The sequence below is a fragment of the Protopterus annectens genome, chromosome 12.part0 (genome assembly GCF_019279795.1).
Source record: "Protopterus annectens isolate FY-2018-M chromosome 12.part0, PAN1.0, whole genome shotgun sequence".
In the NCBI taxonomy this organism is placed as follows: Eukaryota; Metazoa; Chordata; order Ceratodontiformes; family Protopteridae; genus Protopterus; species Protopterus annectens.
Genome location: NC_056746.1, coordinates 402,687,071 through 402,709,742, shown reverse-complemented (window position 1 = coordinate 402,709,742; position 22,672 = coordinate 402,687,071). Strand labels below are relative to the sequence as shown.

At 42.1% G+C, this 22,672-nt stretch overlaps 1 protein-coding gene across 1 annotated transcript in view; it reads left to right on the top strand.

Moving 5' to 3' along the window:
- Positions 1–22,672, top strand: part of DNAH3 (dynein axonemal heavy chain 3) — a 2,217,123-nt gene that overhangs the window by 1,389,564 nt on the left and 804,887 nt on the right. Inside the window, exon 30 of the mRNA XM_044089509.1 lies at positions 6,992–7,105. Within this exon, the coding sequence (XP_043945444.1) occupies positions 6,992–7,105 (114 nt within the window). The remainder of the gene's footprint in view (positions 1–6,991; positions 7,106–22,672) is intronic.

Genomic DNA, 22,672 nt, shown 5'->3' with positions numbered 1-22,672 from the left:
CTTTGGAGATTACGGAACTGATATCTGCTCCGATGCTGTCGACACCATCCAGGGTGTCAAGGAGCCGGGGTTCTCCGGTTGGCCCTGGGGAGATCCCGGGATCCGAACTTCTTCAGTTCTGAGCCTACCTCTCGGTGGGATGGCGTCAGTGAGCTTGGTTCCTACATCAGCCTCGGAGCTGGTCTCTCTGGGGCTGGGGGTATCCTCTGCCTCCTCAGAGCTGGAGATATCCTCGGAACCAGTGGGTTCTGCTTTTGAGCTGATGAGGAGTGTGCTGTCCCCCTGTACAGCTCTACACAAGGATACTGGCATTCATCCCCCCAAGGCACCAGCTACTGTCTTGGCACCACCCCATCCACAGGACAGCAGAGGTTCAGAGCCTCAGGAACCCCCAGTGGGAGAACCCCTCAATTCCAAGGCCTCCCCAGAATACCCTTCTGAGGACCCCCCCCTCCAAAGTGGACATGGAAGAGGAAGCATTTAGACTCCCCTGATGAGTCTGTCCCCTCAGACACTGACCTCGAGGAGTCAGAAGGGTCCCCACAGTCGTCCTCTAAAGATATCTATATCCTTGAGATCCTAAAGCAGAGAGACGGCTGGAAAACCATCAATGCTTCTGATGAGGAGTCGGTGTACCTGAAGGCCTTTGGATCTCAACCTTCAGCCTCTGCCTTTTGATGAGCTAATGGACTTGGACAGTTGAAAGGCATGGGAGTCACCTGACACTATGGAACCAGTCCCTCGGAGGCCAAACAAGTTTTTATCAGCCCCCACTGGAAAAGATTTTCTTGCAAAAGGTGTGCCTGTAGATGCTATGGTAGTGGCAGCAACCACCAAGAAGGAACTTTCTGAGACACCCTCATCTGTTCATCCTCCAAACAAAGATTCTCGAACAATGGAGAGATACAGGAAACGTATCTTTTCGTCAGCAACTTTTACACTCCGATCGCTGAACTACCTCACACACTTCACAAGGCTAGAAAGAGATCTCCTGAAAGAGCTAAGACATACTCTACAAGGTTTACCTTTATTAAGCCAAATCACAGTGGTTCGCATCAGACCTCTCAACCATGCCGAATTATTCGTTTTTTACCGAGTTTTGGGGTTTAAATAAAGGGGTGCCACAATTCCCTTAATTCTCTGCTCAAGTGTACTGCCAAGAGAAACTGCATTATTTTGGTTACTGTTGGTCTGCGGATTTATTCAATGCACAGCTTTCTTCCTGGCTCCTTAAGCTGTTACTGTTTACTTAATTCTCTGCTCGAGTGTACAGTTTACTGCCAAGAGAAACTGCATTATTTTGAATGTGAGAAACTTTCTGTATTGTATTACAAGTGTGTTTACTTAATTCTCTACCCAAGTGTACTGCCTAGAGAAACTTAGAGACAACATTATTTTACTTAATTTTCAAGTGCACTTCCCTGCCGAGAGAAATTTAAGGACTACATTATGGTGTGTTTACTTAATTCTCAAGTGTATTGCTGAGAGAAAGAGAAATGCGTGTTTGTGGAACTGGGTAGGGAGGCGTGTGTGTATGCGACCATGCAGGCATGACTATGTGCCCAGAATTTAGCTAGGAAGTCTTTCAGAGTGGTTTAAAAACAAGCATGGGCCAAATGCTGAAACAGCTTCTTAATACTGATAACAGACTTTGTAGAAATAGATATCCAGTGATTTTTTTTAAAAGCTTCTAAATATTGGCTGTCTTTAATGTGTGATGGCAAGTTATTCTAGCAGTTTACAACTCTTTCTGTAAACTGGCTGTTAGAAGATTTTTCTTTGAGAACGTTTTTATTAATTAGTCTGTGTCAGTTCTGCTGCTCTTTCAAGTCCAAGGGATTCCGATATGTTTTTGAGTAGTTTTATGAAAATGATTCTGTTGACTCTCCTTTATTTGTGGCTTTCAGAATAGTGTCAGTCAGTTAATGACAGCAGAACTCTGCAGGTAGCAATTTAATATAGAAGTAGTTAATTTTATTTTTATAAAAGAAAATTGTCTCAGTTTTTTTCACGAGCTCAAAGTTTGATGGTACAAGTTCTAATGTTAATATAAAGAAATCACTATTCTGTTTATTTTGTATTTAATATTTTGTCTGTTTTTCAGTTTGTGTTTAAAAGCTGGTATCCCAGAACTCCATTGGAGTGGGCGGGGTTACATAATTATGTATGCAAATGTTATTTTAATCAGCGTACAGATTTGTACCTATTTTTCATGGGCCTTTGTCCAGATTTCTGATTTTTCCAGGTTGAGAGGTATGGTTCACATGCTCATATGAGCAACTCGAAAACACAAGCGTGAAAATGGCGACAGTCCTTAATGTTCGAAAAACAGCAAATCGAAAACCAGATTCGCTGTTTTTCGAACATTAATGTCGAACGAAAAAAAAAAGAAGTGTAAAGCAGGGGGTCAAGCCCCAGTGCACCCCCCACACACACACACACACACACACACACACACACTCCCCTACTTTAATATTCTAACTCCGAGATCACACTACAGTGGGGAAAGGGACCATTTCCCGATCCTCACTATAGTGCAATCCTCCCCACAATGTCGAATGTGCATTCGCTCATTGCATATTCGAACCTTTTTCCATTCGGCATTTGCAAATCTTGCAAACTGCCTTTTGCCCAGTTGCTGTTTGCCTGTGTGCAATATGCACAAGTAAAGGTAAACCACTCTACAAGGTTCACTGGCTGCGGGGGTGACTGAGAAAGTCTCCTCCCAGCTGTCCACCTTAAATTCTATCATTAACTTCTCCATGAGACTGATATCTTATGCAGCGGATGGAGCGAGTAGGGCAGCGGGTTCAGGAGTTTTCCTTGAGGAGACACTCCTGGATGTGCTTGTGTAATTTTGTGGAACCTTTTAAGTCTACCTTTACTAATGCCCCTTTCGATGGTTCCTCACTTTTTGGATGCAAAGTTAAAGACACACTCACCAGATGTGAGCAGGAAGAGAAAACTCTCTCTGCCATTGGAGTACGTTATTCAGTACCTTCAAGACCTTACCCTAAAGGTCAGAAGAGTGGAAAAATGTGGTTCAAAAGATCCCAGGGAGCTTCCTAAGATGCTCAAGGTGAATCCTTCCCCAGGGGCAGAGGGGGAGGCAACAATGGTAGACGTCGTCCTAGAGATGGGGGGGGTCTGCAAAACCAGGGTGACTGTAATTCCTTTTGCTGACGTCCCTATCAGTGCTCCTGAAAGAGGCCCATCTGCTGTACTCTGGAGGCAGTCGGGGGACATTTATCTTTGTAACCAGAAGCCTGGCAAAGTATCACAAAAGACAAGTGGGTACAAAGCATAAAATCCAGAGAATATTCCATTCCTTTTTGCCATCCTGTCCCAAAGATCAGAACAGTCCCAAATGTTCCACCCAGTCTAAGGGAGTAGGTAACTATAGAAATCCAAAAGTTGCTAGACAAAAGAGTAATCCAAAAAGTCCCCGCAGACCAAAAAGGATTTGGAACTTACTCAAGATTTTTTTGGTGCCTAAAGGAACAGGGGACTGGAGACCCATATTGGATCTCAGCAAACTGAACATATCTATCAAAATGTCAAAGTTCCAAATGGTGACACTGCAGTCAATACTTCCCTTCTTAGGGAAAGATGATTGGATATGCTCTGTAAACCTCCAAGATGTGTACTACCACATAAAAATGGACAGAGCATCAAGGAGTCACTTGCGCTTCTGGCTGGGAGCCAGTCATTATCAGTTCCGAGCTCTGCCCTTTGGTCTCACTACAGCCCCCAGAGTGTTCACAAAGTGCATGGCAGTAGTAACGGCTCACTTGAGATGTCATGGATTTCAAGTGTTTCTGTATCTGGATGACTGGCTTTTAACTGCTACCACCAAGCATCTACTCCAACAGGCTAGGGATGTTACATCAGTCAATTTACAAAAATCTGCCTTGTTGCCCTGTCAGCATATTACCTTCATAGGTGCAAACCTAGACACCGTCTCTGTGAGCATCTTCCAGCCGACAGAATTTCAGCCCTCAGATAGCAAATACTTCACCTTCTTCCAAATGACAAGGTAAAGACAAAGGTAGTTCTGATACTTCTAGGGACAATGGCTTCAATCATAACTCTAGTTCCTCTCGCCAGGATGCATATCAGGATCCTTCAATGGCTCCTGTTGCTTCAAGAACTTCCTATGTCCCATCTGATCAGAATAACGGAGTCATGCAAGAAGGGTCTATGGTGGTGGACTCGGTCCAAGCATGTGACTTTCGGGGGACCCTTTATTCCACAACAACCTGTTTGCTACAGTGACCACAGGCGCTTCCCAGATAGGGTGGGGGGAATTATCTGGGAAGGACAGTCCAAGGTATATGGCAAGACCACGAGGCCCACTTGCATATAAATGTTCTAGAGATGAGAGAAGTGCTTCTGGTGTTGCAAGCACTCCACATCTCTCTTCCACTTAGGAAAATTGCAATACAGTCGGACAATATGTCGGTGGTATGGTACATAAACAAACAAGGAGGAACCAGATCATACCCACTTTGTTGAGAGGCTCTTAGAGTTTGGCAGTGGGCAATTTCTTCCCAATGCTTTCTAGGAGCAACGCACATCCTGGGGAAATTCAGTGTGATAGCGGACAAGCTCAGTAGGGCAATATTAATGCCTCATGTGTGGTCTCTGAACCAGAACATAACGGAATAGATTTTCCGGAAATGGGGCCAGCCTTGCTGCAATCTTTTTGCCACTCCAATGAATGCGAAGTGCAGCAGCTACTTTGCCCTAATTCCTCCTCCGGGGGAGACACCGAGAGACGCACTTGTTCATGATTGGCCCTCGGGACTTCTTTATGCTTTCCCCCATTTCCTCTCATACCCAAGGTCATCCAGAAAGCAAAATCCTTGGGAAGCAGGCTGATTCTCATTGCCCCATATTGGCCTTGGCAGATTTGGTTCCCCTTCTTCTGGCCTCATCTTCAGGAGAAGCTGTGGGCTCTGGACCTAGTTCCAGACCTTCTGACACATATGTCAGGAAGACTTCATCCTTCTTTCCACACCCTCAACTTGACAGCATGGCTGCTTCACTTCCCAGTTTAGTCAGTCTTCAAAACTTCACTCCATCAATCAAATACATATTGATGTCCTCTCATAAAGATTCTACTAGAAAACTATATACTAACAAGTGGAAAAGATTCTCTAACTGGGTGCAAACTAGATGCACTGACCCTTTTTCTGTCCCAGTTCACTCCATTTTAGAATTTCTTGTCAAACTCTTCCAGCAGGGCTCGGCTGCAACAACTATTAAAGTTCAGTTGGCTGCAGTTTCGAATTTGCACATTGGTGACCATACTCCTAACCTAATGTCATGCAGAATGTGTAAAGCTTTTTTAAAAGGCACTTCCTTATTGACACCTCCTTTTGAAGAACCAATTTTTCCTTGGGATTTAAATTTTGTCCTATCTCAACTAACATTGCCACCTTTCGAGCCTTCTTCATCTTGTGAACCTAAAATTTCTTTCCTGGAAGACCATCTTTCTAGTAGCTGTAACATCTGCCAGAAGAGTTTCAGGGTTGCAAGCACTATCAATCAGACCTCCATATCTGATCTTTCATAAGGATAGGGTATCGCTACGAACTAATCCATCCTTTATACCTAAGGTTTGCTCTCAATCCAATATCAATCACTCTATTGAGCTCCTGGTGTTTTTCCCCAATCATAGCAACAAGGCAGAGTATAAACTCCACAAATTGGACATGCATAGACAGCTCGGATTCTATTTGCATAGAACTAAAGATATCAGGAAATCCGATCAATTATTCATCTCTTTCTCTGAGGCAAAAAAGGGTATGCCAGTGTCTAAAGTCACCCTTTCAAATTGGCTTTCAAGTTGTATCACCTTTATCTACACCTCCAATAATAAAAAGTTACCATTCAGAATTAGAGGTCACTCAACCAGAGCATTACCTACATCCTCTGCTTTCAGGCCATAATGTCTATGGACAGTATTTGTGCTGCAGCCATCTGGGCCAATCCTCATATGTTTATCACTCATTGCAAAGTGGATTTGGCCTCCAAGGACAGGGCCTCCTTTGGTTCCACTGTGCTAAGAAGTGTACTCCCATGAGCTACCTGGGGAAAAGGTGCTAGGGACGCTGTCCCATCCAAGTAAGAATAAAGGCGAGATAGGAAAACATAACATAAAAAAGTTATGTACTCACCATAACAGTCCATGTTTGTTGTCCATCTCTCCATTCATTCTTACAAACCCCCCCTCCTCCCCTGTCCAAGGACTCCTAGAGGACCTGGTGGTGATCTTCCTCTTATACGTGAGGTCCTTTGACTCTGTTTGTTTCTCCTTGACATGGGGTCATACCAGTATATTACTTATTAGTACTGTTAGCAGCAAGCAAGAGGTGGAGAGTTGCACCACTGCATCATGGGATACCTACCTTGCCACGAGCCAGGTATGAGACTTCCAGCAGTGTATTCAGCTGAGTTGGAGCCGAGGATCGGCTCCGAACCCATCCAAGTAAGAATGAATGGCGGGATGGACAACAAACATAGAACGTTATGGTGAGTACATAACTTCTTTTTTTGCCTGTGTTACATTGTGAATTTAATTAAACTGATGAAAGTCATAGTAGTTTATGTTCTGTTGATAAGCCACTTTAAAACACTGTGATATATTTCATTTCTTGATAACAGTACAGAATTGTGGAGTAGAAAATACATGCATTATGCACTATATTGTTTTCTAATGATATTATCTATGAATCCCAGTACAGGGTTTATAAAACAGAATGGTAATAAAATGTATCAGTTCTCTAAAGTCAGCTTCTACTGTAACAAAACTGCCTTTCTTACTCAGTTCAGATTTCTTTTAATCATAATCACAACTATTAATTTCTCTTCTGGAGCTCTGTTTTAAATATGTTAGTATTTGCATAAGTTGTCTTTTGTCTTATACCTTCAAAATGGTATTACTGTTTGTATAACCTGTTCTTGTTTTTCTTCTATGACATCTTAGTGTGTGGTCTTTAATTGCTCAGATGGTCTGGATTACAAAGCCATGGGTAAATTTTTCAAGGGGCTCGCACAGGCAGGAGCATGGGCATGTTTTGATGAGTTCAACAGAATTGAGGTATGTAAAGATTCTTATGCTGTTCAAGCCAACAAGTTGAAAGGTGCTAGGTTTTCAGTCCAAAAGTATAAGTAAAAGTAAAGTCAAGCACTAAAATGCACTGATGGTTCCTGTAGTTCTGTGAATATTTTTTTTCTCTACACAGTCAAAGAAGCTACTTTCTTTCAATTAACTTTCAAACGGTATTCTTTGTGCTATTTTTTTTTTTTGTATTTTTCCTTTTGTATTAACTCAGACTATATATCGTAGTATACATTTATGTATATAATTACCATGGAGCTTTTCTCCTCTGGTCTTCACTGAAAATGAGCTACTGGCTCAGCTGGACTAATCCGGTTAACAAATGTCAAATAAATAAAATAAATAAATAAATGTAGTTGTGCTACGTATTACAACAGTATTTACGTACTTCTCAAACTCAGACATTTTTATTTCTGGAAATGTTTTACATAGATACTGGGGTTTTGTTGAAGAACTCTAGCTTGCATAGTTGTATTTAAAATGTTAATTTGTCTGAAACGTCCTGTATCTCCCTGATGGTCTTCATTAGATACTGTTGCAGCAACCATGACTATATGGCATGCATCCTGCAAATTATATTGCTCATCCAGCCAGTGTACAAAGCTTTTGGCTGCTTTCTTATGCACCGTACATTCACTGTTAACATTTGATTATATGCTTGTATGAGAGATGTATGGGTGCACTATAATCCAGAACTTTTCTGTGTGGAAGATTTTCAGTCCATATATTTCTAGTTAATCACTGTATATTAATCAGATCAGACAATAGTAGTAGACGTAGCGAACGTAAACTCGTCAAGTCAAAAAGTAATAATAGAAAATATATAATTCTACAGCATTGCTAAGTATTCAAAAGTAATCCAAGCAAGGCAGGCAGTCTGTTTCCAGTCGAAAATCCTTTATTAATTACACAGGCAAGCGAGCCAAGTAAAACAAAAATAGAGTAATAATTTCCTCACAAACTTTCTAAATATATATATATATATATATACTTTTTATCAGGCATGGGAGTGGTTTATTGTGCTGTAAAACATGTGAATTTAACGTGTACCAATAACACTTTGTTTTACAGCACAATAAACCACTCCCATGCCCCTGATAAAAAGTATATATATATTTAGAAAGCTTAGAGGAAATTATTACTCTATTGTGTTGTTACTTAGATCATTTGTCTGTGTCTGTAATAAAGGATTTTCGACTGGAAACAGACTTGCCTTGCTTGGATTACTTCGAATACTTAGTAATGCTGTAGAATTATATATTTTCTATTATTACTTTTTGACTTGACGAGTTTACATTTGCTACTTCTACTACTATTGTCTGATCTGATTAATATACAGTGATTAACTAGAAATATATGGACTGAAAATCTTCCACACAGAGAAGTTTCTTACACTGTTTTGTTTTTAGACCCACTACACTTTAGTGGGTTGTTTTGAGACTTCAGGGATACCACGGAGATTACTTGTATAATCCAGAACTTTCTTACCATGTGTATATTTACACAGACTTCTTGTCAGTTTAGTGGTGTGAGTATTGGTAATCTGCTTTGGCTATAGTTTTTGGTCAGGCAAGTATTCTCATGGGTGAACCTTCCTTTTTCTGTAAAAAAAGATTTATAAAAATGTCTTATGTCTGTCAGAAAGAGCAAATGTTCTTGTGGTGTACTGATTCCTTATAAGGAGGCCCATACCTACTGTGTTTTTGTCTAAGTGAACAGCACAAAGTTAGACCCTGTTCAGTTTGCTTTTCCATTCCTCCTAAACTTTAAGGAAAAGGCTAGATTCAATAAAAAATGTCTTGAGATCAGGCATCTCAAGGATTTGGTGGATGTTAACATGGTGACAGACTCCCCTTCAGTGGACCTCTCGCCTCAGCAGAAAAAGAAAAAGAACATTTCTAAAGCGGCACTGGTGAGACAGAGAGGGCATTGTTTGGTCACTTAAGGGTTCCAGTCTATGTATTCCTCTCTTAATATCATAAGGCTCAAAACATCTAAGAAGAGAACATGAAAAGTAAACGTATCTCCTCTTTCTACCCCATTTAGTACAGAAAACTTCCCAGGAGGATTGGAGCATTTTTGCACAGGGCTTGTTTAAAGCAATTTAGTCTCCTCAGCCTTCTGTTATAGCTCCCACTCCAGCTAAGAGAAAGAGAATACCCTCTTATTCTTCAAAAGAAGCTTTATCCGAATCTTATATTGAGGTTTTTGGACTGTGCTTCCCAGTTATCCCTCCCTACTCCTCTGAGTCAGAATCTGAATGCAGTCTCTCTTCATATTCTCCCAATGAAGAACTATATTATGGGGATATAATCTAAAAAAAATCAAAGAACACTTTAAGTGGGAAGGTAAGGAGGTCTCAGAATTTCAGAAACAATATTATGACTTATTAACTATGGATTCTCCCAAACCAGTTGGCATCAGTTCTGTTCTGGGACCTTTAGAGGATGCCTTTGCTTCAGCTTCTGTCTCCCCAGATTCATAGGTTCATAGGTTCATACTAGGCTATCTGCCCTAGGGCATTTATAAGCCTAGCCAGAGTGTGTTTGGCTTTCGCCACCCATTTTAAATTAATTTTGCTATGCCCTTTTTCGAGGTTAGTATACTGTGCCTCTGTCTAACAGTGACACAGAAGTGATACCCGGGGTAAACCTACGATCTCCCATCCACTCATCAAGATTCCTCTTGAAGAGAGTCAATGAGGGACTCTGCCTAACCTGGACTGGGATTTTTATTCCAGAGTGAAGGGAGCCTCTGGGTTATGAATCTGTCCCTCCAGCATGTCCTATTTATCTCAGTGCTGAGGTTCAAGTCTCTCGGCCGTGGCTCGATGGGATTTGGATTTTCTGAGGTGCAGCATGTCCATTAATTCTGGGTTGGACATGGCTTTATACGTCAGGCACAGATCGCCTCTGAGCAGGCAGTATGCCACTGAGTAGAGCTGGAGTTTCTTTAACCGGGCAGCATATGGCATCTGTTTGAGCCCTTTGATCCTCTTGGTGAGGTACTTTTGGGGTCTTTCAAGTTGCTGCAGGTGTCTGGTAAGGTACATCCCAAAAGGGGCATTGTACTCAATTATGGGCCTGATGAGGGATGAGTAAAGAGGCACAATGACCTCCCCGATCTAGATGTGAATCCCTTCATGATTAGGTGGGCTATATAAAATGTTTTTCTAACCACTTTGGCCATGTGGTTATCAAATGAGAGATTGCTATCAATTTGGGTCCCCGGGTCCCTAATTACTTCTTCTGTACTTAATGGATTACCACCTATGTGGTAATTTGTGGGCACTTTGTTTTTGCCAAAGGGGATGACTATACACTTTTTGGCGTTTAGCTTGAGGCCATGGCTCTGGCATCAGTTGTCTGTTTCTATGAGGCCCTTTTGGAGGATGTTTGTGTCGGCTGGAGAGTCGATTATGGCGCCCAGTTTGCAGTCATCTGCAAACTTGGTCAGCCACAGTCCTTCCGTGTTGGCCTGTACCTCCGAGAAATATATAACGAACAAGAGAGGTCCCAGGACTGAGCCTTGTGGGATGCCACTTGTAACTGGTTTGGAGTCTGACATGGCTCCAGCAATTCTAACCATGTGGGTTCTGTCCTTGAGCCAGTTTGCAACCCATCTAGTGACATAGGGGTTTATATTTAAGCTGGTGAGCTTATCTATAATGCCCAAGTGGGGTATTGTATCGAAGGCTTTTGCGAGGTCCAGGTAGGCTGTGTGGACCACCTTCCCCTTGTCAATGGCCTTGGTGACTGTTTCAAAGAAATCGACCAGGTTTAAGAGGCAGGATCTGCCCTTAACAAAGCCGAACTGGGTAGGATCCAGTGTCTGTAGGTCCCCAATATCTTTATTTATGAGGTTCATGATGATCCTTTCCATAGCTTTGCAGACCAAGCTAGTCAGGCTTATGGGGCAATAGTTTCCAGGATCCATTGAGGCACCACCTTTGTGGAGAGGGACCACTGTTGCTGCATGCCACTCTTTGGGTACATATCCTGTAGTAAGGCTGAGATTGAACAGTAGTTTTATGTTTGGGTTTAGCTCTTCTTGGAGTTCATGTAGGACGCAGCCTGGGACACCGTCTGGTCCCATTGATGCTGTGTTTTTTTGCTTTGGAGAGGGCGGCTCTTACCTGAGCATCTGAGATGTCAGGGGGGCAGCACTCTGCTGGGATAGATATTTGCCCTTTTGGTGGGGGGGGGGAGAAGTTTGCGCTGACCCTGTCAGCTAGGATGTTGGCAATGCCTGTGGGTTCGGTGTATTTTTGTCATTTTGGACTAATTCTGAGCATATCTGGGAATTCCCACCCAGGTTCCTAACATAACTAAAGAAAGCCTTGTGATTATCCTTAGTGTCCTGTGCAATTTTTCTCTCAAGCTGGCCTTAGACGATTTTATGAGTGCCCGTAGTTTTTGCTAATACTGATCAGAGATGCCTTCCCTTTTGGGATTTTGCTCTATCATGTAGTAGCTTCCTCCTTCTATTGTATAGTTTGTTTATGGCTGGGGTCCACCAGACAGGACGTCTGCCTTTGGAGGATTGGGTCTTGGTTTTATTTGGGATTGCATGATCCATGCATTCCTGAAGGTGTTCATAGAATGCGTTTATAAAGGATTCTGCGGTCTGGGCCGTATTTTCCACAGGCTCGGAGGCTTTGAAGGATTCCACCTCGGTTTTGAGGAGTGTGAAATTTGCTTTAGAGAAGTTTTTCACTGTGGTTTTCTGGGCAGGGGGTGGGGTCGGGATGTGGATATCCAGTGAGATCAGTTTATGATCTGATCTTACCAATGAGGGATGCACTTCTGGTCTGGAGCATAGAGCCCCCATGTTGGTGATGATCAGGTCCAGTATGTTTTCTCCTCTTGTGGGAGTGGTAACAAGTTGTTCCATAGCATTTGAGTTTATAAATTCTAGGAACCTTTGGGTTAGGGTGTTGTAGCTAGAGTAATGCTCCCAGTCTGTGTTTGGGTAGTTGAAGTCGCCCAATATAATGGTGTTTGGAGAGACCTTCATATTTTCCAGTGTTCTCAGGAAGGCCGAGTGGGATTCCTGGGTTTGGGAGGGTGGTCTGTAGCAGGCTATAAACTGGAAGGCAGTTTTACCAACTGTTAGTTGCACATCGATAGTCTCTGATGCTTCGTGCTGTGCCACTAACCTGGAGGTGTGGGTATCTTTGACGAATATTGATACTCTCCCTCCTTTTGTGGTTCGGTCCAAGTTTTGGGGCCGAAAAGCATGGTATGAGGTATAACCTGGTAGTGCTGAGGTGCTCTCGGGAGCCTTAAACCAGGTTTCTCTTACTGCACAGATATCACTGTTCTCTATGCTAAGGAGAGTTTTGAGTGCATGCATCTTGAGGTTTAGACTTCTAGCGTTGAGTAGCATTACTCTTAGTTTCTTATCCCTTGTGATACCTATGGAGGTGGGTTTGTCTTTTGAGCCTTGCCTAAAAAAGGCACTATGGGGGAAGCAAGAGCCTTTGCCAATATCCGAAAGCCCAGGGGTGACAGGTGCAAGTTGTCCCTAGCGAAGCATTGTGGCTTGTCGAGCATGTCATCCCAGGCTGACAGGCATTGGATCCCCTTTGAATGACACCAATACTTAAGCCAGTTGTTGAAATTGATCATCTTGTCTTCATATTGTGGCATCATTCTTGGTGAGGGTAAGATGCTATTCAAGGTCAGTGTCATACCGGCCTGGGCTACATGCTCAGAGAGCTCCTCTATGTCTCTTTTCATGTAGTCCAGGAAGTACGTCTCAGGTCATTCACACCAGCATGGACAATGACCGAGTCATATTTGTACTTGCCTTGGAGTGACCTGAGTGCTTGTGTTATGTGGCGGATCCTAGCGCCCAACAGGCAGCTCACCATGACCTTCTCCTTGTTCAGCCTGGTGAGCAGGATGTCAGTGTGCCTGACGATAGAGTCACGTATTACAAGTGTATGAGGTGTGTTGTTTAGCCTTAAGGGCTGTGACAGTTCGGCACACTGGCTTTGTGAGCTATGTGTTGCACGTGTTTTGTTTTGGGGTAGCGGTTGCTTGGGTGTCTGCTTTGGAGGTCTCTGCTGCTTAGGCAGATTTTTATTTAGAGCCCCCGAGTATGTTTTTGTGTGTTTATGTGTTTGGTTTGCTGTCGTGGTAGGTCTATGTGAGACTGGAATTGTAGTGAGTGTGGTTTTCTTCTCCTCCTGACTGGTTACGTACTGAGTTGAGAGAGCTTAGCCTCCAGTTTGGCTATATGGTTGCATCTCTCACATGTGTTGGAATTTGTTGGGAGGAGGAGAGGGTTTTCTGTGTACATGAGGCAGTTGTAACATTGCCTCAAGATTCCCAGATTCACCAGCTGGAACGGAGAGGAGATTGACAACTGACCTTTGGACATGCTAGAATAGTATTGGGAATTCCTTTATAATTGAAAAAAAGGGCCAATTGGGGAACAAGGTACTCAAGGGGAGTTTGTGAGGGTGTAGTGCTTTTAATTTTTTAGTGCTGACTTATATAATTGCTTTAGTGAGCAAGTGCCAGGTAACTTAAATGCAATGTGTTACAGGTAACTTAAATGCAAAAACAAACAGCAACTTTCTTTCAAGTGAAACAAGGAAATAAGTACAGTAAGCAATGCAGATATCACTAGGGATCCACAGAAGCGCTGAAAAGCCGCATTTTAGGTGGAATTAGCATTTCAGGGAAATAACAAGCAAACAAACAACAAGCATACAAACAAAGCTAGATTCAGCAGGCCTGGATCTAGTCTATGCTACAGCAAACAAGGTGTACCAATTTCAGTAAGAAACAGTTCAAATATGCAGGCACTATAAGCCTTTAACCAGAAATTCCCAGCTCAGAAGGGCAGAGTCCAGCCTCTCCTCCCATAAAAGTGCAGACCACAAACCTTCTTAATGTAAAATAACTGGCCTGAAGCCCAAGTGCCTAAACCAGAACTAATACACTTTTAGAATAACAGACACTGAGCCCTCAGTCAGCAGTTCCCAACTTAGAAGGATGTAAGCTACCTGTCCTGCCACCACAGTGCAGGCCACAAACCTTCCTAATGTAAAACAACTGGTCTGAAGCCCAAGTGCTTAATCCAAAAGACTTAGAATGATAGCTACACTTTAATCAAGTTACTACCAAGCAGTAATAAATACAATTGAATACTTTAAAGAATGCCTGGATTAGTGCTCAAGTTATACAAACAAAGCTAGATTCAGCATGCCTGAATCTAGTCTATGCTACAGCAAACAAGGTGTACCAATTTCAGTAAGAAGCAGTTCAAATATGCAGGCACTATAAGCCTTTAACCAGAAATTCCCAGCTCAGAAGGGCAGAGTCCAGCCTCTCCTCCCAGAAGAGTGCAGACCACGAACCTTCTTAATGTAAAATGACTGGCCTGAAGCCCAAGTGCTTAAACCAGAATTAATACACTTTTAGAATAACAGACACTGAGCCCTCAATCAGCAGTTCCCAACTCAGAAGGATGTAAGCTACCTGTTCTGCCACTACAGTGCAGACCACCAACCTTCTTAATGTAAAACAACTGGTTTGAAGCCCAAGTGCTTAAACTAAAAGGCTTAGAATGAGTTACACCAAGCAGTAATAAATACAATTGAGTACTATTAAGATGTTGCAAAAGCAAAATAAAGTAGGAAGAAACATAAATACAGTAAAAGCAGATAACATTTTTTTTTTTTTTTTTGAGTGAGCAAATGAGATGGGCCCAGGAGTTACAGGACAGAAACAAGTGCAAATGCAGGCCTTCAAATCAGAAAGTTGAGAGAGATGGAAGACCGCCCAAACGGCCAATAACTACAAATTCTGGGCCAGAACCACTCCCTATGTGGTAGACAGGTTACCCAATGCTTACCACTCCCAGTGATAAGCTAGAAGGCTTCCCTCCAACACAAAAAGGTGTGGGGGGCTCAGAAGCTTACAAACAGTCATGGATACAGCAAATCTGTATCTGGAACACTAATTACAGGAAAGGTAGGAAACAGGCTTACAATTTTTTTTTTCAGAAAAGTAGCAAAAACAGTAGTAAAAACAATTCACATGCAGTGCAAGCTGGCACACTTGAGTATGTAGTAATATTAGTCCGCACACAGTTTGAAAAAATGTAATTAAATTAAAAAGGACTAAAAGCAAGTGCAGAAAGGGTTTATTAGGTAGAATGCGGTAAAGAGATGGGACTGGGGGAGTGTCCTAGATCAAATCTACAGTGAGGCGGGCACTGCAAAAGCCACCAAATTTAAACTACAACCAAGAACAGGGAAGGGGGGTGGGGAAGACAGTTTCAACAGAGATGTGAGGAATCACAGTGCAAATTATAAAACCAGAAAAATATATACTGATCTCTGTATATGCAGAACAGTAAGACAACAGATATCTAAGCAACAATTTAGCTCTACAATACAGGATAATACAGAAAAGTATACTCAGCTCTATATATTTTCAGATAGTCTTGTAAGGCTCTCTCTCAGTGCACAGGTTCCAATTTAAACTTAGTTACAATTTAATCAGGCTACTAACAAGCAGTAATAAAGGCAGCAGAATAAATTTAATTGAGTACTTTTAAAAGAGGCAAAAGCAAAATAAGGTAATAAAGTAGAAAGAAACTCAAATACAGTAAGGCAGATAACTCTTCTGCAGGGCACTTGATAAACATAAATTTTTCTTTTAAAACCCTGTTGTTATTTCTTTGAATAGGAGCAGAAGCTCCAGATCTTTTCTGCTACTAATCTTGTCCTACAGGATAAGGACAGCCATGACTTTACTGGATTTTGGAAAAAGTCTACACCTCTTTCACACTGGCATTTAGGGCTATTGACCAGACATCTACATATATTTTACCCATTTTTGCAAATATGCAACAATCCCTAGCTAGCCTGTCTAACTCAAACATTAAATCTAATTTACTTGCCACGTTAACTTCTGCCTCCTAGGCCAATAAGCATTCTATTAAATGTGCTTATGTATCTAGGGCTGCTGCTACAGACACAGTAATGCACAGGTATACATGGGTATACTATGGGTATATTACAACATTTTCCTCATGATGTAAAGGCCTAACTTTTAAATGTGCCAGCTGACAGAACTTTTTTTTAATTAATTAGGTGAAGTACTTAATAATTTGGAAGAAAGGGGAAAATTATTGTGAAGAGTCAAACAACCATTTCTGTTTCTCATTCCTAAATACCTAAGGAATTACAGTTCTTCCTATGGCTCCTTTTTTCAAAAGCCTTTAAATCCTCACAACAAAAATCTGCTAAAGAGCAGTATAAGAAAAAATGGCAGCATGACTCACAAGTAAAGGAGAGGGTTCAAAAGGACCTCCCTTTCGAAAAAAAAAAAAAATCCTCTTTTCACCCCCAACCCCCACACACACACATACTTTCACCCTCACCCTCGCCCTCCTTCCTAAATTGCAGGCAATCTCTCCCACTGCCTTCATCTCTGGAAATAAATAACCTCATATACATGGCTTCTAAAATAATCCAGAATAATTGCAAACTAGAATGGGCATCCCTTCCATCTCAAGGTGGGATCCTTCTTCCTTCAAAAAACAATTAACTAAATCCATTTGTTACTAGATTTGCTGTCTCAGGGAGTCATAATGGCAGTACCTCCATTCCAACAGAGCAGAGAATTCTATTCAAAAATTATTTTTGTTCCCAGAAAAGAAAGCACATGGAGACCTGTTTTGGACCTTTCAAAGTGAAATACCTTTCTTTTGGTACCATAATTCAGGATGCTCATGTTGGAAACACATTTCACTCTGCCATTTCCCATGGTCTTTCTGGTCTTTCTGGTTAATCTAGACCTCAAATATACCTACTTGCCCATTCCAGTATACAAAAAACACAGGTGTTACCTAAGATTCTTTGCCTTGGGATTGCATTTTGTTTACTTCTTTACTACTTGGTCTTTTCACTGCTTCAAGGATTTTCACTGAATCTTGTCCTGTCATAGTCCTGTGCAGAATACAAGGCATTCATGTTTTAACCTGTTTGGATGATTGCCTCAATTCAGCTCCCCCTGTCCAAGACACTGTAGCAGCTCTTCACTTCGCTATTCATCTTTTCAGCAACCTGGGTTACAGACTAAACTTGAAAAAGTCACATGTAACTCCAACTCACAGGTTAGTTTTCTTAGGATGCCTCCTAGACACCTCTCTAGCAATGCCTTTTTTCCACTGGAGAAAGTATCCTGTCATCATCTCCACTTCTTAAATTTGGTTAGAATTCTTCAAAATTCTGCAGTACATGGCTTCTTCTATTCTAATGCTTCCATTTGCCAGACTCAATATGAAATAATCCAGTGGTACTTCAAATCAGTCTGGGTCCAGCACTTTCATCCTTTACCCTTTCCAGTTCCTGTGCTCAGTTTCATCAAGAAGGAACACTTATGGCGCTTGCCCTTCATCCCCGTCCTTGCTCAGTCATTCACAACAAACACTTTGGCCTTTACACTGGGGGTACTGTCTCAGTGTATCAAGGTCCAGGGCATGGGAGAGCCTCATTTCAGGTGCAAACACATAACTCTCAAGGAAATGATTGCTGTGATAAAATCCTTCAAAGGTCTAAATTAGTGGTGGATTTCTGCACCCTTACTAGTGAAAACAGACACCACCAGTCAGAATTGGTGTATAAACAAACAATGGGTACAAGATACCCTACATCCTTTGCAGTTTAGTCATGATTACCTGGGAGATGGCAATACAAAACAATTTCATTCTTTAGGTTTCATACATCCTATCAGAGCAGAATTAAATAGGATTTTCTTTGAGAAGATTCAAGATAGATCCTCATGAGTGGATGTTACATCCTGAGGTCTTCCAGAAGATTGTCCACCTGTTAGAAACTCCCCAAAGTAGAACTTTTTGCTTCCAGTCTCAACAGACTACTACAGCACAGTTCTGGTCCAAGACACCTTGCAAAAATGCCTGGAAGACAGATGCATTCTGTTTCCCCATGGATTTGAATCTTTCTCTGTGCCTCTCTACCCTTTTATATCCTATGTTGTTCTTAAAATTAAGATGGGAAAGATATAAGACTGGATATATGGGTAGATCTATCTTTGAGTTTTTCTAATCATATCAACCAATTGGTTAATGAAAAAGATTTATAAAGTCTTAAAAATAAGAAATGATGAAGTCATTGTTTGTTAGTTACATTAGACTCAAACTTGAGTATGGAATAACAATATTGAAACCTTAGAAGAAAACAAGTATGAGTAAACTGGAAAGAGTATAGCAGAAATATACCAAGGGCATCCATGGATGTGAAAATTTAACTTATTATGAAAGATTAAAATATCTGAACTTGTACAGTGTCTCATATAGATATTTAAGAGGAGACATTATTCAGGTATATATGGCATTTAGAGACATCTACCTCTAAGAATGTTTGGGGTTATCAAATTGTAGTACAGAATCATCATACAACCTGTTTAGAAGATTCTATAGTAATGAGAAGTGTACTAATTGGTTCACTGAGAGAGCAACTGATTCACAGAATGGACTACCAAATTACATTAAAGCAAGCACTAGTGTAGATATTTTTAAGAATAGCCTGGACACTTATTGTGGAAACACCTGTTTTGCTATTTTGGCAGGCTAGAAGGGCATTAATGTCCGTGCTTGAAATATTTGTACGTGTGTATGTATGTATGTATGTAAGATGCACTTCCCAAAAATACATCTTTTAAACTCCATTTGGGCTAAGCAACATTGCAATCATAGGAGGTTCAAGGCTGAAGAGTCTTGTAACCATTACACCTTGTCAGTTCTAACCAGAAACTGTACATCTCCTTTCAAGGAGGGCTAAGCCAGTCAAGCTGGGGATGCATTTATGAATGTCCATCCAATTATCTAGGTCCTGTTTGAAGGATGATAGTGTATTGCACTGCTTTATCTGCAGGAAGAGTGTATTTCAGAGGTGAGGGAGATGCTGAGTAGTGAACCTGTCTCTGTACCTTGTTTTATAGATTGGCTGAAGCAAGTTTAGATCCTTTGTTCTGATATTTGTGGGACAGTTTGATTTATGAAGGCACAAGAACCCCAAACTACTGGTTTGCTTTTCTTTCTCTTGCATCTGGCCAGAGACAATAACCAAAAACTTCTTCACACAGTGGATTTGCTCACTCATGACAAGGGATTCTTAATCATCCTAATATTCAAATACTCCATCTAACTGTTTAGATGATATGTTTTTGATCCAATTTACATACTTTTTTTTCTGAAGACATGCAACAGTTGTTAAAGGAGGCAAGAAAACCTGCTACTAGGAAATCATATTTCGCCAGCTGGAAAAGATTTTCAGGTTGTTGCTATAAAAGTGATCAAGATCCATTCCAAGAGGGGGCGCCCCTGGTCCTTCAGTACCCATGTGAATTGCTCAACTCAGGCCTTGTGTACACTTCTATCAAGGTACACCTTTTGGCTGATTTTGCTAGCCTGCCTTTAAAACCACACTTTCTTCTTTATTTCCAGATAAGCAATTCTTGAAAGGGGTATTATGCATTAGACCACCTACAAAACAGGTAGAATTTCCTTGGTATCTTAATTTTGTATTGGAGAAAGTAACACACACACTCTCTCTCGCTCTCTCTCTCCTTTAGAACCTGCATTCAGTTCTTTAAAATTTCTTACACGGAAGACTGTTTTGTTCATTGCATTGACTAAAGCTAGACTGGTATATGAATTGTAGGCTTTCATATGGTTGAGTCTGTGAACAAATCCTTCCTTTATGCCAAAGGTTGTTTTTGAATTTACTTAAAGCCAGACCATTGATTTCCTTGTACTCTTCCCTGAACCCAGAAACAGGAGTGAAAGAAAGTGTTTTACTTTAGACATCTACAAATTGCTTTACCTCTAGACCCTATCCTAAAGGGCAGAAAGGCGGTAAAATGTGGTTCAAGAAGTCGAGGAGTTTTTTCCAGGACGCACAAGGTGATTCCTTCTCCAGAGGCAGAGGAGGAGGAAATAACTGTAGACGCCACCCTAGAGGCAGGGGAGGCCCGCAGAACCAGGGAGACCATGATTCCTTTTGTGGTCGTCCCTATCAGCACTCCTGAAAGGAGGCCCGACTGTGTGTCTCTGGAGCCAGTTGGGGGCCGTATATCCTTATACCCAGAAGCCTGGCACGATATCACTCAAGACAAGTGGGTATTAAGGATAATTACCAGAGGTTACCATATTCCCTTCTTTTTTCCCCCTCCTCGGATCAGATGAATCCCAGATGTTCCACCCAATGACAGGGATTCAGCAGCTCTAAAAATCCAAAAGTTGCTCGTAAAGAGAGTCCTCCAACTCATTCCCACAGGCCAAGTAGGATTAGGGACTTACTCCAAATTCTTTTTGGTGCCAAAAAGAACAGGGGAGTTGAGACCCATCTTGGATCTCAGCAAATTAAACGAATCTGTGCAGAAGTCCAAGTTCCGAATGGTCTCCTTATAGTCGATACTTCCATTGTTAGGGAAAGGTGTTTGGATGTGCTCCATAGATCTTCAAGATGTGTACTACCATATCAAAATGGACAAAGCATCAAGGAGCCACTTATGCTTCCGGCTGGGGGCCAGTCATTACCAGTTTCGTGCCGTGCCCTTTGGTCTCACCACAGCCCCCAAGGTGTTCACCAAATGCATGGCAGTGGTAACGGCTCACTTGAGACGTCGGGGATTCCAAGTGTTTCCGTACATGGACGACTGGCTTCTGACTGCCACCACTAGGCATCTACTGTTACAGGCCAGGGACGCTACCATTTCAACTTGAATGCAGTTAGGGATTACAATAAACTGGCAAAAATCTGCATTATCGGCCTCTCAGCATGTGAATTTTATTGGCGCCGAAATAAATACCACCTCAGTGAGGGCTTACCTTCCCATAGAGAGAATTCAGAACCTCAGGGAACAAATTTTGAGCTTACTTCCTCTAAGGAAAGCAAAAGCAAAGATGGTGCTCAAGTTGTTAGGGACGATGGCCTCTACAATAACATTAGTCCCATTAGCCAGACTGCACATGAGGGTTCTGCAGTGGTTACTTTTTGCCCAATGGTCACTGCAGCATCTACCTCTTTCTCACCCCATCCTGATAACAGAATTTTGCGAACAGGATCTTCGCTGGTGGACCCAGTCCAGCCATCTAACCACAGGCAGACCATTTGTTCCACCCCCCCCCCCATTGCCACCGTGACCACAGCTGCCTCCCAAATAGGGTGAGGGGGCATTATCTAGGGAGAACAGTCCAAGGCACATGGCAGGAACACAAGGCTCATTTGCATATCAATGTCTTGGAGATGAGAGCAGTGCTTCTGGAGTTGCAAGCACTTCACAGCTTTCTCCCTCTAGGGACAATTGCGATCCACTTGGACAATATGTCGGTGGTGTGGTACATAAACAAGGAAGGACCAAATCTTGTCCCCCTTGCAGAGAGGCCCTTTGAGTGTGGGAGTGGGCACTGTCTCCCCAACGTTTTCTGGTCACAAAGCACATTCTGGGGAAATCCAGTGTGATAGCCGACAGGCTCAGCAGGGCTATTCTGATGCCCCACAAGTGGTCTCTGAACACATACATTGCAGAACAGATTTTTCGCAAATGGGTTCAGCCTTGCTGCGATCTATTTGCCACCCCCCTAAATGCCAAATGCAGCAGCTACTTCACCCTAATTCTCTCGGAAGGGGAGGCACCCAGAGATGCACTCATTCACGATTGGCCCTCAGGACTTCTCTGTGCATTCCCACTATTCCCCCTGATATCGAAGGTAATTCAGAAAGCAATATCCTTGGGAAGCAAAATGATCCTAATTGCTCCTTACTGGCCTCGACAGATTTGGTTGCCCTTCCTCAGACCTCATCTAATGGATGAACCATGGACTCTGGACCCAGTGCCAGATTTGCTGATGCACATATCAGGAGTGTTCCATCTCTCTCTCCACACCCTCAGTTTGACAGCTTGGCTGCTACATTTCCATCCCTAGTCAGGCTTCATGACTTTTCTCTTGAGGTTATACATATTCTGACATCTTCTCACAAACCTTCTACCGGAAAGACTTATACCAGTAAATGGAAAAGGTTCTTCTTTTGGGGCCATGAGAGAAACCTTGATCCTTACACAGCTCCCATTTCTGCCATTTTAGAGTTCTTTACTCAGTTGTTCCATCAAGGCTCAGCAGCTGCCACTATTAAAGTTCAACTGGCAGCTATTTCTACCTTTCACTTGGCCAATGACCCTAACCTTATGACGCATAAACTGTGTAGAGCTTTCCTTAAAGAGGCCACCTTATTAAGACTTCCAGTCATGGATCTGGTGGTACCCTGGGATTTGAATTTTTTACTCCATAGACTTATTTAAAGTCCTTTCAAACCATCAGCAACTTGTGACCTTAAGTTCTTATCATGGAAAACTATATTTTTAGTGGCTATTACATATGCAAGGAGAGTTTCTGAACTGCAAGCCCTTTCCATTAAGCCCCCTTATTTGGTGTTTCACGGAGATGGGATCTCCTTATGGACAAACCCTTCTTTTGTTCCTAAGGTTTCTTCTCAGG